This window comes from Cheilinus undulatus, linkage group 13 (assembly GCF_018320785.1).
Source record: "Cheilinus undulatus linkage group 13, ASM1832078v1, whole genome shotgun sequence".
In the NCBI taxonomy this organism is placed as follows: Eukaryota; Metazoa; Chordata; class Actinopteri; order Labriformes; family Labridae; genus Cheilinus; species Cheilinus undulatus.
Genome location: NC_054877.1, coordinates 47,127,596 through 47,144,463, shown reverse-complemented (window position 1 = coordinate 47,144,463; position 16,868 = coordinate 47,127,596). Strand labels below are relative to the sequence as shown.

Sequence of the window (16,868 nt, the reverse complement as noted above, 5' to 3'; positions counted from 1 at the left end):
GCACGCCTGGTTGAGGAGACAAGTCGGAGCGTAACAGAGAGAAAGACAGCGAATTGTAGTGAGAATATTCACAATGCTGGGAGGAATAGAGGAACATTCACCCTCTGCCATGACAGTCCACACGTAGCGAAGCCAATGCTTTGCCTCACCGTGTCTCCACCCCACCAGGAGGGAGTAATCGGTAAATTAGATTTTGGGAGTGATCCTGATCACCGTCTGGATCCAGGAATGTTTTTGAAGGATTCTTCACTATTGGGAGACAGGGCTGATGGCGGAGGTCTGCGCTCTCTGAGTGCTTTCTAGTTTGAAATATTATTCCCTAAAAAAAAAACCCTAAAAATCTTTAAAAGGGAATTTTTTTAAGCTCAGATATTATCCATTGCAAGTAACATTAATTACTTTTAACACTATTTAGGCCCGTTTTTCCCCTTTCAGTAATTTTTTTCCATTCTTATATAATTTTTGCCACTTCTAACCCATTTCTGCCAATTTAAGATCCAATTTCACCACCTTTTCCAGTATTTTCTTTGCTATTTTTTTAACCCATTTTTCAACTTTTTAAACCAATTTTGATTTATTTTTTTTAACAAAACAGATATACATTTTCAAGACGGCTATATCTAACATAAACGATTTGATAAGAGACTTGTTTCATGGATGAGTGTTTATTTTTTCAGTTAAATATAAAGTCTGTATCACAGCTTAACTTTACTATAGACCATGATTTAGCTGACCTCCATGGGCCCCCAGTTTGGCTGGCTCCCTTTTATCCCCCATAATGGACAGCCTTGTCTCCACATGACTATTCTTGAATGTTCATGGCTGTGTTCAACCACCTTTAGGTGGTCCCCGGTCTCTGGCACCTTTATTTTGGCGGTCACGGGCTCAAAAGGTTGAGAACCCCTGGATTACAGCACAGATCCATTTTAAGTGACTTCAGCCTTACTGGAGTTATCGTGATAAAAGTACATTTATTCAAGTGAAAACAAAGGGGGTTTTTTTTGGGCCAGATTAAATCTTACTGCATTTATGAGAAGATTAAGAGAATCATATTCTTATCATTAGAAAATCTCACTGGCAAAACTTCTTCATTTCATGTTTCTGTCTCTGAACTTCTTTAGTTCCTTAAAAAAGAAGTTCATTTTTAAAGTCTGTGTCAGATTTGGTGAGTTTTTCACGTCTATTTCCAGGAAAAGTAGGCTGAGTGCATAAACAATTACAATGAGAGAATAGAGAGCGCGATGAAGCGATAATAGCCCTATAAATAAAAGCATAAAAATGAAATCATCTTTGAGTGGTCAAGGCGGGCCGATTTACCTCAGCATACAGCAGCACAGTGTTGATTTAGTGCTCTGCAGCCTGTAATAATAAACCTCAGTGCACTGTGATATACTGATTCAACTCATGCAACAAGACAGCACATGCATTACCATGAAATGTGTCATCCTGCAGAGGAAAAACCTCTCCTGACCCTGATCCTCCTCCCTACAAAAACCCCAATCTGCATCTTAAAATGTGTTAAACTGCAGGAATATACCATCTGTCCGTGTTCTTCTAGTCACAGCTGGGAGCTTCACGGTGGAGGAGGTGAGACTTTTCAGCAGCTAGACTTCGTCTTACTTTAATGGAAATTTCAGACGATGGCGTGGGCGTTGAGAGCAAAAAAAAAGAAGAGCTGACTGTGAGGTGAAGTTGCAAGGAAGTGAGTGACACCCCTGCCTATTACCATGCAAATTGTACGGTAAATGTAATAATTGGCTAGACCAATTTAGCTGCAAGCAATTACAGAGGCAAGACAGATAATTTCTGGGGCTTTTCCTTGAACAAAATTGTCTTTAATGGTCCTTTGTTCCCCTTTTGAATGCCAAACAACAATGCACTTCTAATGAACTTCAAATGTGGGAGCTCAGAAGGAGAAAAGGTGACTTGTTACCGCCGAGGTTCGCTCATTAAAACATCCGCAGCTGCAGTCCAGCCTCAGCGAGAATATAGCTGGAGGCAAAAGTGTACTTTTGAGACGTCTGAAGGTGGTTTGCCAGAGGGTCACACTGGTGTACTAGACAGTGTGTGTCCAGAGGGAGGTGGACAATCTTTACAGGTATATTTCATTTCATCTGGGTCTGTTTTACATGCTTTTTCACATTAGGAGTAATTGTTTTATTCCATTCACCAGATTTCCTCTCCCCTGCTGGTCTGCTTTCATTCTCTGCCCTTCAAACATGCAAATGCATTCTTCGACAGTAGGTGGCGGTATGCATGTAGTTGGGCTGCAAATCTGCCAAGAAGAAGACAGAGGAGGAAACAACTACACTCATGTCAACACTTGTTTATGCTCTTTGTGGACGGTGGAGTCCATCCTGCAAGTTACAACTGATGCTTTAGAGCAGGGGTGTCAGACTCAGTCGCAGCAGGGGCCGGATTCTGTATTTAGGTCTAACCTGAGAGCCTAACAGGGTCAACGTTTAACCATAACTGTCAACCTCATTTTCACCAGTAATAAAATATGAAAAACCCCAGCACTGATGATAAATCCTCTAGAAATTTTGCAAATCTGAGATAAAAATGCCAATTTATTAGTTCAAAAGTTTAGAAAACAATATTGAAAATAGAAAAATAATGTTTTTAAAGAGCAAATGTATGAGGAGAAAGTTGAAATCATATGTTTATAAGGTAAAAATACAAGATCAAATTTGAAATAACGAGTTTAAAAGTCAAAATATGACTTAAAATTTGATATTGTGAGTCTGATAGGTCAAAATGTGGGATTAAAAAGCCAAAACTAGGAGTTAAAAATGTCAAAATATGAGCTAGAATTCAAAACAATGGCTTTAAAAGTTACAAAAATGACTTAAATTCAAAATTGGGAGTGTAAAAGGTCAAAATATGATACAAAAATTAAAAAAAAAAAATTTAAATGTCAAAATATAGGAAAAAACTTAAATAATGAGTTTAAAAGTCAAAATATGATATAAAAACTAAAAATTGTGTATTTAAAATGTCAAAATATGAGAAAAATTAAAATCATGAGTTTAAAAGGTCAAAATATAGTATAAAAAATAAAAAGAATTATTTAAAATGTCAAAATATGAGAAAAAATTAAAATCACAAGTTTAAAAGGTCAAAATATGGGATTAAAAAGCCAAAAATAGGAGTTGAAAATGTCCAAATATGAGATAAAATTCAAATTGATGAGTTAAAAAGTTACAAAAATGACTTTAATTTAAAATTGGGAGTTTAAAGGTCAAAATATGATATAAAAAGTAAAAATATATTGTTTAAAATGTCAAAATAGGAGAACAAAATTAAAATCATGAATTTAAAGGGCAAAATTAGGAGTTGAAAATGTCGAAATATGAGCTAGAATTCAAAACAATGACTTTAAAGTTAAAAATACGACTTAAATTTAAATTTAGGGGTTTAAAAGGTCAAAATATGATATAAAAAGTGAAAATTACTTATTTATAATGTCAAAATATGAGAAAAAATTTAAATCATTAGTTTAAAAGTCAAAATATGGGATTAAAAAGCCACAATAAGGAGATGAAAAAGTAAAAATATGACTCAAAATTTAAAATTGGAATCTAAAAGATAAAAATGTGATGTATAAAGTAAAAACACAAATGAATTCCTTTCCCCACATTCTGGAAGTTTTATAAAACCTTTCTAACTTTACTTGTTTAGATTTTTATGGCTTGACAACTTATGATGGAGTAAATCTGCAGACCTCATACTGGTGGGACAGTTATAATACCAATATGAGATCATCTTCCGAGGCCGGATATAATTGTACCAAGGGCCAGATTTGGCCCCCAGGCCTTGAGTGATTGTCTTCCTTCTTCCACATCTCGTGCAGCTCAGACCATGAAATGCTCATGTGCTACGCAGAGACGATGGTGTTTGAATAGACAGGAGACTGATTTATTCTTCTGAGTAAAGCTATGCCTTAGCATGAGCCATAAACATGCACAGATCTGAACCCTGTGCACAGGTCCACATGCATAGCTGATGTGCACCTCCTCAAAAATGTTCCTATAAGTCAAAAAGAGCTGTGAGAAAAATGGATGCAAATGACAATAAAACCAGTCAAATCTGCTGGCCAACATCTGAAAATATCGACATTCATTTCCTCATCCTTGTCTCTGTCAGTCACTGAATGAGTGCAAAACATACATTTATATCTCCTCTGATGCCCCCTCTTCTTCTTCTTTGCAGTAACTGCAGTATGATTGACTGGATCAACATTCATCAGCTCTAACTTAATACCCTGGGAACTGGCCTCGTATGGCACTGCAAAGTACCGTTTAGGTGGAGCACCACTAATGACACTCTTATGTACGAGTAGTCCTCAAAGTGGCACAGGCCGCTACAGCATGGCTAAGGCTTACCCGCAATTTCTCATAGGATGACTGCGCCGCTCACCGAAGCGCCACGGGTTTACTCCGACTGAAGGTGAGCGACCTCGCCCACTGGAAGCAAGTCTAGAGTGCAACCCTGGTCAGCAGGGTTTTGGGGTTATTTCATCATCCTTTCTGGTATAAGTCCATGATATTATTGCTTCCACCAGTGGGTGAGTCCATTAGGAAGTTAAGGGTTAATGTATGCTGAAAGGATCTGTGGTTTTATGTAAAATTCTTTTGCTAAACATCCTCAAAAGTTAACTTTTCCTCCTCAATGGCGCCGTTGTAGCTCCGTGACCCACTGACCTCTCGGTGACCCTTTGCTCTCGCTGCAGGATGAGACATGACGTTCATATAGTGATGACTTACGATCAGGAGTCCGTACGTTGTGTTGTAGTTTGAAAGAACCGGATATTCTACTCTTGTGACTTCCTTTACGGAGCTTCCTGATCGACGGGTATTGACACGGTTTGACAGCAGCCGGTGCTGAAAATAGACCTGCAGCGTATCTGAAACGAAGTGGAGCAAAGTAGTGCTCCAGGAATGCACTACTACCGGTCTGGAGCACCGGCTGTTGAACTGCTCTGATAGACTAGAGAGGGAGCGATTTGCTCAGCAGTACGATTCGCTGGTAGATAGCGGCGTGGTCGCCGTATGTGGAAATTGGAGGTTAGACTCAACACAGAAGTCTAGTATCCTTGCGACAGAACTTTAGGGTAAAGTGAACTTGGATCCTTGTACACTTGTACTTCTACCACATTTTTAAGCTCCTTATATCCAACTACACCGGGCCACAAAGAGAACACCAACTCGTTTCTTCCAACTTCTCCAAGGGGCCGAGTTCACCAGCTGGTCGTATATGGTGACATCCAACTAAGAGCTCCAATTACTACTGACTTAAAGTTCTACCCTGTGCATCAGCTGGTCCTAAGCTCTGTTTGAGTTACACCTGGGTGTGACTTTCACTTTAAGGATGGAGCAGGCGTAGGTGTGTACCTCTTAGCAAACGTTCACATGAACGTGCAATCAGCCCGGGCGCAGCTACGATCTTTCTACACCGCTTTCCACATTATTAAGCAAACGACATTTTTCTCTTATTTTTCCTAAATATTAATGCAAATGACGGTCAGAGTATTTTTCAAGTCATCAGCTGTTGGAGCATAATTCAAATGTTTTTGAACAAACTTCATAATGACAACTGTTATTTTTTAAAAATAAAACTCTCAAAATGCACTGTTCCACATTATTAAGCAGGCCACAGGTTTCAGCAATGCGGGAAACAAAAAGGATCTCTGCTGCCGAAAAGTGTCAGATAGTGTAATGCCTTGGACAAGGAATGAAAACATGCCATATTTCATGATCATCGTACTGTGAAGACATTAGTGTCTGATCCAGAGCACAGACGGGTTCCTGCAGATAAAGGCATAATGAGGAAGGTTTCTGACAGACAAATTCATCAGATTAAGAGAGCAGCTGCTAAAATGCCATTACAAAGCAGCAAACAGGTATTTGAAGCTGCTGGTGCCTCTGGAGTCCCACCAACCTCAAGGTGTAGGATCCTCCAGAGGCTTGCAGTCGTGTATAAACCTACTATTCAGCCGACCCTAACCAATGCTCACAAGCAGAAACGGTTGCAGTGGGCCCAGAAATACATCAAGACTCATTTTCAAACAGTCTTCAAACAGCAACCCTGGATGGTCCAGATGGAGGAGTAGTGGATGGTTGGTGGATGGCCACCATGTCCCAACAAGGCTGTGACGCCAGCAAGGAGGGGGCAGAGTCATGTTCTGGGCCAGATTCATGAGGACCTTTAGGGTCCCTGAAGGTGTGAAAATGACTTCGGCAAAGTATATAGAGTTTCGGACTGATCACTTTCTTCCATGGTACAAAAAGAAGAACAGTGCCTTCTGTAGCAAAATTTTCTTCATGCATGACAATGCTCCATCTCATGCTGCAAAGAATCCCTCTGTGTCATTGGCTGCTATGGGCATAAAAGGAGAGAAACTCATGGTGTAGCCCCCATCCTCCCCTGACCTTTAACCCTACTGAGGACCTTTGGAGCATCCTCAAGCTAAAGATCTATGAGGGTGGGAGGCAGTTCACATCAACACAGCAGCTCTGGGAGGATATTCTGACATCCTGCAAAGAAATTCAAGCAGAAACTCTACAAAAACTCACAAGTTCAATGGATGCAAGATTTGTGAAGGTGATATCAAAGAAGGGCTCCTATGTTAACATGGAACTTGTCCTGTTAAGATGTTTTTGATTGAAATAGCTTTGATTTCAGTAAATATGACCTCTTAATGCTGCAGATTCAACACATGACCATTTTCAGTTCTTTACAACCTATAAAATCTTTGAAAACTCTGTTTTGCATAATAATGTGGAACAGTGCATTTTGAGGTTTTTATTTAAAAAAAAAATAATGGTTATCATTATGAAGTTTGTTCAAAAACATTTGAATTATGCTCTAACGGCTGATGACTTGAAAAATGTTCTGACTGTCATTTGCATTAATATTCAGGAAAATAAGAGAAAAATGTCATTTGCTCAATAATGTGGAAAGCGGTGTAAGCTACACTTGGTGCACTCTGTAGAGTTAAGCCCAGCAGTCAGTAGAAGCTACACTAGATGTCAGAGATAAAAGCTACCTTATCTACACCCCTCAGGTGTGAAAGCACCCTAAGATTTCTTAGGAAACAAAATTCTTACAAAGGGTAAACTTGACAAATAAGACATGTGAGAGCTGCTGACCAGGCTGTGCCTGTTCTGTCTGGTAAAACTGATTTTATGTGTATATATAATTAAAGTTAAGGTGTTTTTCCATCCAAAGCTGATGCAATCATGCTTCAATCAAACTGAAACGATGCATTTTCTGATCATCTACATTAATGAAATTCTGATGTTAAACCCTGAGCTCCTCCAAGACTGAGGAGATGCAGAATAATCAATCTGAAAGGATAAATGATTCTTTCCTGGGTGAACTGCAGTGGCATGGTCAGGGAAATTAGAGAGAAAGATCCAGAGAGAAAGACAGCTGAGGCGGTACAAACTGACACAGATCAAACAAGACGTAGACAGAAAAGTTGTGAGGAGGAAAGTTGGTGGAGTAGAGAGACAGACACTTGACGTCTGTTTCCCTCTCTCCCTTCTTTGTCTCCTTTTTAATCACTGTGGACACACACTGCTCTGTGACATCTCTGACTGTCTGCAGGATTAAACCCTGCCATTAATGACACCCCGACATGAGTGTCAGTGAGGACGACTGCCTTTCTCTCTCCTCATACACCAATACACTGCCTGATTGAGGAACAATGGACGAGGATGTGAAAAGTGCAATTATCCTGTTCTGGCTCTTTTCTTTGGAGGGATGAAGACATAAATTTATCTTAGCCGTGGAGATGAAGCTTCATGATGGAGTCGTCTGTTACTACATCCTGACATCGCAGCGGGGGTTACGGTGATTGTGTGACAGACTGACGCCTTTAAACCACTAGCTGTCGACTGAATCAACAGCTATCTGCATGTTTTATAATTAAACAACTTCTACAACCACTGGTGCCGCCGCCGTGATCCTTTACGCCAGTGATACTCAACGTGTGGCTCTTTTGTGATGATTTGAAGTACAATGTGAAGTATTATTCACCCCAAAAACCTAAAAAAAGGACATTTTGACTTCAGAAATTATCCATTGTAAGCAGTGTAAATTCTGTCGACTAAAACTATGACTAAAAACGTTTGCCGACAGCCTTTTTTCCATGACTAAATCTAGACTAAAATGTATTTTAGTTTTCATCGGATATTTAAAATCTGTGATATTTCTCCACTGTGGGTAAATCTGTCTAAAAACAATGCATCTGTATCTATTCTGCCTCTCAGCTGTAGAAAGTAGGGACCCCAGGTTTAGCAGAGAACACACTACCATGATTTGGTACCAGATTTAGGCAAGAAAATAAATGCTTGGACTAAAAGTAAAGACTAAAATATGAGGACTTTTTATGGACTAAAACTAGACTAAAATGTTTTGAGTTTTGTCAACTAAAACTAAAAGGGTAGAAATGACTAAAAAGGGACAAAAACTAAAATGGATTTCATTTAAAGACTAAAATAAAAACTGAAATTAAAAATAGCTGCCAAAATTAACACTGATTGCAAGTCACATTAATCAGCTTGTTCCTTATAATGATACAGTTTTTATCACGTTTTTGCACTTTTCACCAGTTTTTGCCTCTCTTAACCTGCTATTTGCAATTGTTCCCCTTCTTTTGCAATTTTTTTGCCAATTTTCACTCACTTAAGCTGCCTTCTGCCATTCAATGTCGCATTTCCTCCTATTTTTGCCACTTTTTGCAAATTTTCCCACCTTTTTTGCTGCTTTTTGCCTGTTTGCCTGCTTACCATTTATTACCTCTGCCAAAGAGGTTATGTGATCGGCAGGATTTGTTAGTTAGTTTGTTTGTTTGTTAGCAACATAACTCAAAAAGTCATGGACGGATTTTAAAGGTATTTTCAGGAAATGTCAGAAATGGCATAAGGAAGAACTGATTAGATTTTGGGAATGATCCGGATCACCATCTGGATCCAGGAATTTTTTAAAGGATTCTTCACTATTGGGAGATAGGGCTGATGGCGGAGGTCTGCGCTCTCCAAGTGCTTGTCTAGTTTTAATATGTTTTTGCTTCTTTCGATAATTTTTTCCATTATCTAATTTTTGTCACTTTATGCAGGGTTTGTTAGTTTGTTAGCAACATAACTCAAAAAGTCATAGACAGAGTTTAATGAAATTTTCAGGAAATGTCAGAAATAGCATAAGGAAGAACTGATTAGATTTTGGGACTGATTCAGATCACCTTCCAGGAATTTTTTAAAGGATTCTTCACTATTGGGAGATAGGGCTGATGGCGGAGGTCTGCGCTCTCCAAGTGCTTTTCTAGTTGCCACATTTTTCCGCTTTTTAACATTCTTGCCACCTTTGACTTATTTTCTTGTCACTTTTACCCATTTTTGCCACCTTTCACCACCTTGATTGTGGCTCCTGCAAAGGTATTTTTCAACAATTTGGCTCTTTAGTTGAGCAGGGTTGAGAGTTAATAGAACAACATCGTCTGCAAAGAGCAGAGATAAAACTCTGAGGTCCCCTAAGTGGAAACCATTCTACCCTTGGCTGGTCCTGTCCATGAAAGTCTGACTTATTAGTTATTAAACCATCTTCAGTATGATTATCTTGGTATCTGATCCCGGGCTGCATGGCGGTGCAGGGGTTAGCGCTGTTCCCTTACAGCAGGAGGGTTCCTGGTTTGATTCCTGGGGTTTGCATCTCCTCCCCCCGCATGCGCTGGTTCTCTCCGGGTACTCTGGGTCCTTCCCACAGATCACAAACATTCTTGTTTGGTTAACTGGTGGCTCTAAATTGGCCGTAGGTGTGAGTGTACCTGTACCCTGTGATTGACCGGCGACCAGTCCAGGGTGTACCCCACCTCTCGCCTAATGACAGCTGGGATAGGCTCCAGCCAGAAAAGATGCCGCTCCGTGTTAATGCATGCATAAACTGGGGTCTCTTTCTCTCTCTTAGTCTCTCTTGTTTGCTCAGTCGCTGTGATTGTGTGTGTGCATGTGAAAGCGTTGAAGATAAAGGTGTCTACATGCCCTGGAATAATAATCGTAGCGGTGCCGCTGTGCATGAAGCTCCATCAGACAGTTTCTTTCAGCTTTTGTGTCTCCAAAAAAAAATCTTTTTTCTCTTGAGTGGAAAACCTTGTTTGTTTCTCTCCCTAACTACTAACTGTGTTGTTTTTGCGGAGGCAAAATTATTTATTTCAAATCAGAAACAGCTCCTACATTGTTTTCTTCAAAGCCTCCTGAATCCGTGGACAACAGCAGTCATTTAACCTCACAGAACACAGAGGTTGCTTTTCTTGCTCTGCGATTTAATTTGCCGGTTTTGTTTGTTTGTCCTCTGTATCCGCCTCCTTCTGAAAGTTAATTTTATTTAAATAGGCAACAAAATTCTCAAAGTTCAATGGAAGCGACTTTTTTTCACCGTGCTGTAAAGTTTAACAGGCGCTCCGTGATCTGCAGTCTTTTCCATTTCATTCAGTGTGACTCTTTTAAGTCCTTAATCAAACAAAGTCGATTTAACTGTCAATAAAAGCTGTGAGGCCGATTTAAACTCGCTGCTATCTGCACATGACATGCACCTTGATGAGCGTAAGCGGGTGTTTGATTGTGTGTATGCATGATTGATGGGCAGTTGGGTGATTGATTATGTCTAAGGGAGTGTTTGAGGAAACGATTGAGTTTGTTTTGGGCTTTCTGCGTGTGTCCTGAAGGAGAAACTCAGTGATTGATTGTGTTGGGGAGTAAGTTTGTGCAGCTGATTATGTATGCATGGGGCACTTTGGGCCTCTTAGATGGGTCAGATTGTTTTAAGGAAATTATGGCTAACAAGCTACTCTAAAACCAACCCATTCTTGGCGCAAATGCAATTAAACATACAGAGTGCACGTCAAACTATGCAAAAGGATAATCTTAAATCTTGCAGGATTTTGATGAGAATGCAACGACCCTATCTGTAGAAAATCATCATCATTTTAAAGTCCATCCAGTACCAAACGTTAGCTGTAAACTCCAGCTGCTGGTGCCAGATAAATCTCAGACAGGGGCTTCCTAGACTAATATTTAATGAGAAACTGAGCATGTAACATTTACAGTGGTGCTAATTATGTACTTTAGCTGATCCACACGATTTTAAACTACATCTGGCTGATTGTATGACAACTGCTCCTTCAACCCTTGTGCCCTCCTCAGGCCTTTTTGGCCATTTTTCTCAACTTTTTTTTAAATTTGTGATCATTTTCTCAGTTTTACAGCTTGTGGCATGAATTTTTACAGGAACATTTTTTTTCTAGTTAAATTTTTGAAATCCAACATGTTTTACTCATAAATGTCATTCATACTCTCTCAATGAATTTTGTACCCTCTGGACACCTTTGAGGCAAAAATGTACAAAAAACTGCCATTAAATCAGCATTCATCATTATTTTTTTCTAGTTTTTTTTTAATAAATCTCTTTAACAACTTAAGACCTGCTCAAAACTACCAAACATTCAATAATTCTAAGAATTTTAACCCTTTTAAACTTACACAAAAATCTCCGTAATATAACGGGCAAAAATACAAGAATTTGGTGCATGGTCCTACAATGAGTAAATGGTTGAATCTGGTGGAATACAGTAAAAATGTCAAATTTCACTAGACTTCTTCACATTGAAATGCTGACATTAAAGAATGCATGATTTTACACTGCAGTGACAGTGAGATTAAAAAAACCTGGTTTTAATGGAAGTCAATGGGGGCATTTTTGCCTCGAAGGTGTCAGGAGGGTATTTCTAAAATTACGTAAAAAATATTGATGCAATCAAATCAATTTTGTTGCTAATCTTTGACCCATCCAAGACTCTTATTGGCACCAAAGCTCAATCTTTCTACTATTTATTTTATGTAAAATAATCCACTTTTTGTGTTTTTTGCAGTATAAAAATTTGAAATTTCTCATATAATCAAACTGGCATTAAAAGGGTTAAAATTCTGAGAATTATTGAATTTGTATTGGTTTTGAGCAACTCTGAAGTTGTTAAAGAGATTTATGAAAAAAAAAAAGTAGAAAAATATTGATGAATGCTGATTTAATAGCAGTTTTTTTGTACGTGTACATTTTTGCCTCAAAGGTGTCCAGAGGGTGTCCTAATGTTAAAGCTGGCACCACAAAAAAATGTGCAATCAAATCAAATTTGTTGCTGATCTTTGACCGATCCAAGACTCTCATCAGCACCAGAGCCCGATCTTTCCACTAATAATTTTATGGAAAATAGTTCACTTTTTTTTTTTTTTGTAGTGAAAAATGACATTTTTCAAATAATCAAAAATCAAAAAATAATTGACAATGTCAAAATATGAGACAAAAAAATCAAAATAATAAATTGAAAAAGCCTAAATATTGGCATAAAGTCCAAATAATAAATGTAAAAGGTCAAAATATGGGATAAAAAGTCCAAATAATAAATATTAAAAGCTCAAAACATAAGATAAAAGTCAGATAGAAGTCATAATTGTGCTATGCAAAATTGAAAATATGAAATGAAAACACAAATGATTTTTTCAATCTTATTATTTTTACTCTTTATATTTTTCACATTTTTATGACTTAATAATATTTGATATCATCAAGGTTAAGTTTAAACTTTTATACTGAAGGAAATCTGACCTCATATTTTAGGGCCAGTTAAAGAATATGATATGATCTCGCGGGCCGGGTATAACTGTAGTACAGGCCGGATTTGGCCCCCGGGCCTTGAGTTTGACACCCCTGCTGTAAAGGGTTAAAGCGTTTCCAAACAATGGTAACTGGTCTCCAGAGCTGCAAACTTTGATTTATATGGTATTGCATGTCTTTCCAAAGTTTAGAAAAAGTAGACAACATGCACCAAAGGGTTAAAGGGATACTAATGACCTGATGATGCTAGCTTGGTCTGAAGTGCCTTCCTGCATGTTTTGAGGGCTGTTGCAGGAGCCTGAAATGCACGGTGAATAGTGGTGAATTTTCAGTGGCCTCAGGTCTGGTGCAGTGATGTTGGTAGCTTCACGTGTGATAATCACAGCCTTTTAGACCACAGAGGATGCAGCCAACTTTAACTGGAAAATAGGCAGTAAAAAGTCTAAATGTTGTGTCTATGTGCCTTCAGTTTGTACAGTTAGCATATCTGAGTGAGCGAGCGTGTGTGTAGTGCGTGCATCCTTTGCATCTGTGCTCGAGTGTGTGTTCCAGTGTGTGCGTGGGTACATGTGTTGCAGCGTGTTCCTTTGTTCCCGTACAGTTTTAAATCCTTCTGATTCCTTTTTTCCTCTCAGTCAGACACACAAACACTAACACGTGCACACTTGAACACACACTCAAACACTCCTTGGTGTGAAGCCCGGATTTGAAATGCATAGCGTTTCTGTTGCTTTTAATGGAATACCACTGTATGTGCCTCCAGGGAAACATAAACCTACTATTCCAACACTGGTTTCCAAATTGATACACTGACTTACTGAATGCACATGGCTCTTTCTTCCCCCCTCTCCTTCCTGCGAGCTGCTGAAATCTGTGCTGCGCCAACCAAAGGCCCCAGCAACTCCGGCACACCATAACAGTAAACACAAACTAGTGTCAAATTAGCATAACCCAAGGTCAAAAACAATCATTTCCCAAGACCCCACGGATCAATTTTGTTTCCACAAACGAGAAGCGAGTGGAGATCCGCGCGCATGTCCTTTCCCACGCCTTCCCTTAGCGAATACAGGCCCGGGCTGTTTGCTGTAACAATCATTAATATTCATGGTGCAGAGCATACACACTGGCGTTGGGCTGCCGCTGAAGCTAAGCAAGCGTTGCATCAAAATTTAGATTGTACAACGGAAGGCTGCCTTTGTTCCCGTGACGCCCCGTGGGGACTGTGGGAGCCGGCGCAGCGGCGGCGGCGAGGAGTTAGAATGCAGAGGAGGTACTTACGATGGGGCTGGCATTGATGTAATCAGAGTTGCCTTGGCTGTTCTCCACCTTCAAGGTGATTCTGGAGTGATCATCTGGAACACAAACAGAGGAATTCACAGCGTTTTGTCTCAGGAATGCAAGCGCTCCGAGGCGATAGTACATGCATTTTAATGAGGAAAGGCTGAGCATACACAACTTTACTGTAGCCTTGATCTGAAACTCCATACGCAGATCGGAGTAAGGATGTGTCCCTGACCTAAAGAGTTTATAACCTCCTGCTAGGACATGCTTCGATCATGCTCAGAATCCACTGAGGCTCATTCTAGAGACACAACAGAACAAGATTTTCTGTTCGCCTGATTCCCAAAGTTCTGAGAGCTCCTCCTCTTACAAAGAAGTCTCACATCCTATTCAGACTGCCCAATATCTTCACACCTGAGACAATTCACCTTTATTATGAAAATCACAGAGGTTGATGATGATTTCAAATCTGATATGGACTTCAAAAACTTTGCAGACAACAGACATGAGGACACAGAGATCTCACAGAAACTCAAATGTGACTTCAGAAGAGAAACAAATCTAGTGGACCAACAGTTTCATCAGCTGGTTGTTTGCCCTGTTTATAGGCTGTACTCACATTTCTACAAAGTAATGTCAGTTAAATAAAAATATGTAATATACAATAAGTGACTGCGTAAATACTCACTCCTTAGTCAGTATTTAGTAGAGTCACCTTTGGCTGCAGTCTGAGTCTGTGTGAATAGATCTCAATCAGGATCAAACATCTGGACTCTGGAATTTTACTCCATTCTTCTGTGCAGAAACTGCTCAAGCTCTGTCAGGTTGCACTGGGATCGGGCATTAACAGCATTAACAGCGCAGACCTCCGCCATTAGCTCTGTCTCCCAGTAGTACAGAATCCTTTTAAAATTCCTGAATCAAGATGGTGATCCAGATCAGTCCAAAATCTAATCAGTTTTTCCTTATGCCATTTCTGACATTTCCTGAAAATTTTATCAAAATCCGTCCATAACCTTTTGAGTTATGTTGCTAACAAACTAACTAACTAACCCACCTGATCACATAACCTCCTTGGCCGAGGTAATCATGGTCCACTGTAAAGTTAAGCGCTGATATTTAATATTAAACCTGAATAATAACCACTCTTATCAAAGACACACATTTTAATTTATTTGTGTAGTAAGTAGCCCTCTTAAAAATGTAAATCTTTTTGTTAAAAACAGAATTAAAATACATTAAAAATAGCTAAAATTGGTTAATAATGGCAAAAAATGATGGGGAAAGTGGTGAAATTAACTAAATGTAGCAGAAACGGGTTAGAAGAGTCAAAAATTACATAAAGTGGCGAAAAAAAAGGCAAAAATGGGCATATCAAGGGGTAAAAGGAGATTCAAATGTGGCTGAAATGGCGTTAAAGTGGCAAAAATAGGTGGAAATTTGTTGAAATAATATAAAAATTGATATAAACTGGCAAAAGAAAAGGTTAGCAGAGGCAGAAATAGTCTGAAACTGAAATGGGCATATCAAATTGTGAAATGTGGCTTAAAAAGTGGTAAAATGGGTTAAAAGAGGCAATAATGTGTCAACAGCCAACGATCTACAGAGAGTTGGTTTAGAAGTGGCAAAAAAAGTCAGAAAAAAAGTGGTGGAAAGGGTTTAAATTGACAAAAATGGGTTTAAAGTTGCAAAAATGTGTTTGAATTGGCAAAATTGGTGGGAAAAAGTGATAAAAGTGGGTGAAAATTTGGCAAAATTGGTGTAAAGTAGCAACAGTGTAATTCAGAAATGTTCTTAGTTTCGTTAAGACATCTGGAGACCCCCTCTCAGTGTCTCGCGACCCCCAGTGGGGTCCCGACCCCAATGTTGAGAACCATTGGTATAAACAGCCTAAGAGGTGTTACAGAAGCAAGATGTGTGATCTGTTAAGTCCAGGTATCCAACTTTTATCATGCAGGTGGAAATCTCTCCTAGGGATGTAAAAATACTGACAGCAGTTAAAAAACTCCATAGATGACTGTTGATCACATCACAGCATATATATATATTAAAAAAGGGGTAATTCTCCTTTAATTCTAAAGCTTTTCAGCAGTGGGAGAATCTGCCCTCCATCATCACTGGCCCACTGGAAACTCTGGAAGGGACAAATGATCCTGCTTTCTACTGAGGCTGAGCTGAACTCTCCAGCCTCCAGTGAAAGTGGCAAAAAGTTGTTTTTCCTTTTTTTTCAGAAGAAGAAGAAGAAGAAGAAAAAGCCAGTGGTGCTTCAAATAGGAAGCACAAATTATTCCTGACAAACTGCTTTCCCCTGCTGACAACCTGGATTTCATTAAGCCCGGACCCGCTGGAGAGAATGGGACAGCACTTTTTTAGACGGGCTATTTCCACAGAAGCTTAGAAATTTTAATCATTGATGAGGTCGGTGCAGGAGAGCTTTAATAGAAAACTAATTTACAACCCTTCTGCTCCCTGCATCTGCTCCTGCCTTCTGATAATAGACGCCGGGCTCAGTGTATGTGGGGAGTGTGGTCAAGAGGTGGAGAGAGCGAGGTCAACGAGGTAGAGAGCCGAGTGCAGCAGCTGGAGGATGTTTAAGCGTACCATGAAGTCTGAGGAGCTGGAAGTTACCGCTAATTTAAAGTTTAACACCAGCTGGGCTTAAAATCAGAGATAGACTTACTGGTGAATAAACATCCACGAGCTCCTGACGGGGTCCCAGGACATGCATCACTCTAGCGTCACTTCCAGTGCACATGCACATTCTGGGACTGCTTCAAAGTCATCAGGTTGAAACCAGGAGTTGTACTGAAAAGATGTGGGCGGAGCTTAGCGGTGCTGGCCTTACCTATCTGGAAATGCAGAGTGTGGGGAGATTCCATGTTACTGAGGTCAGTTTGGGCGGTGAAACCTATGGCAGT

The 16,868-nt window shown here is 39.5% G+C and overlaps 1 protein-coding gene across 1 annotated transcript in view; it reads right to left on the bottom strand.

Annotated features, from left to right (window-relative positions):
• Positions 1-16,868, bottom strand: part of LOC121519630 (receptor-type tyrosine-protein phosphatase N2-like) — a 361,356-nt gene that overhangs the window by 52,922 nt on the left and 291,566 nt on the right. Inside the window, exon 16 of the mRNA XM_041802418.1 lies at positions 13,948-14,021. Coding sequence (XP_041658352.1) covers positions 13,948-14,021 — 74 coding nt within the window. The remainder of the gene's footprint in view (positions 1-13,947; positions 14,022-16,868) is intronic.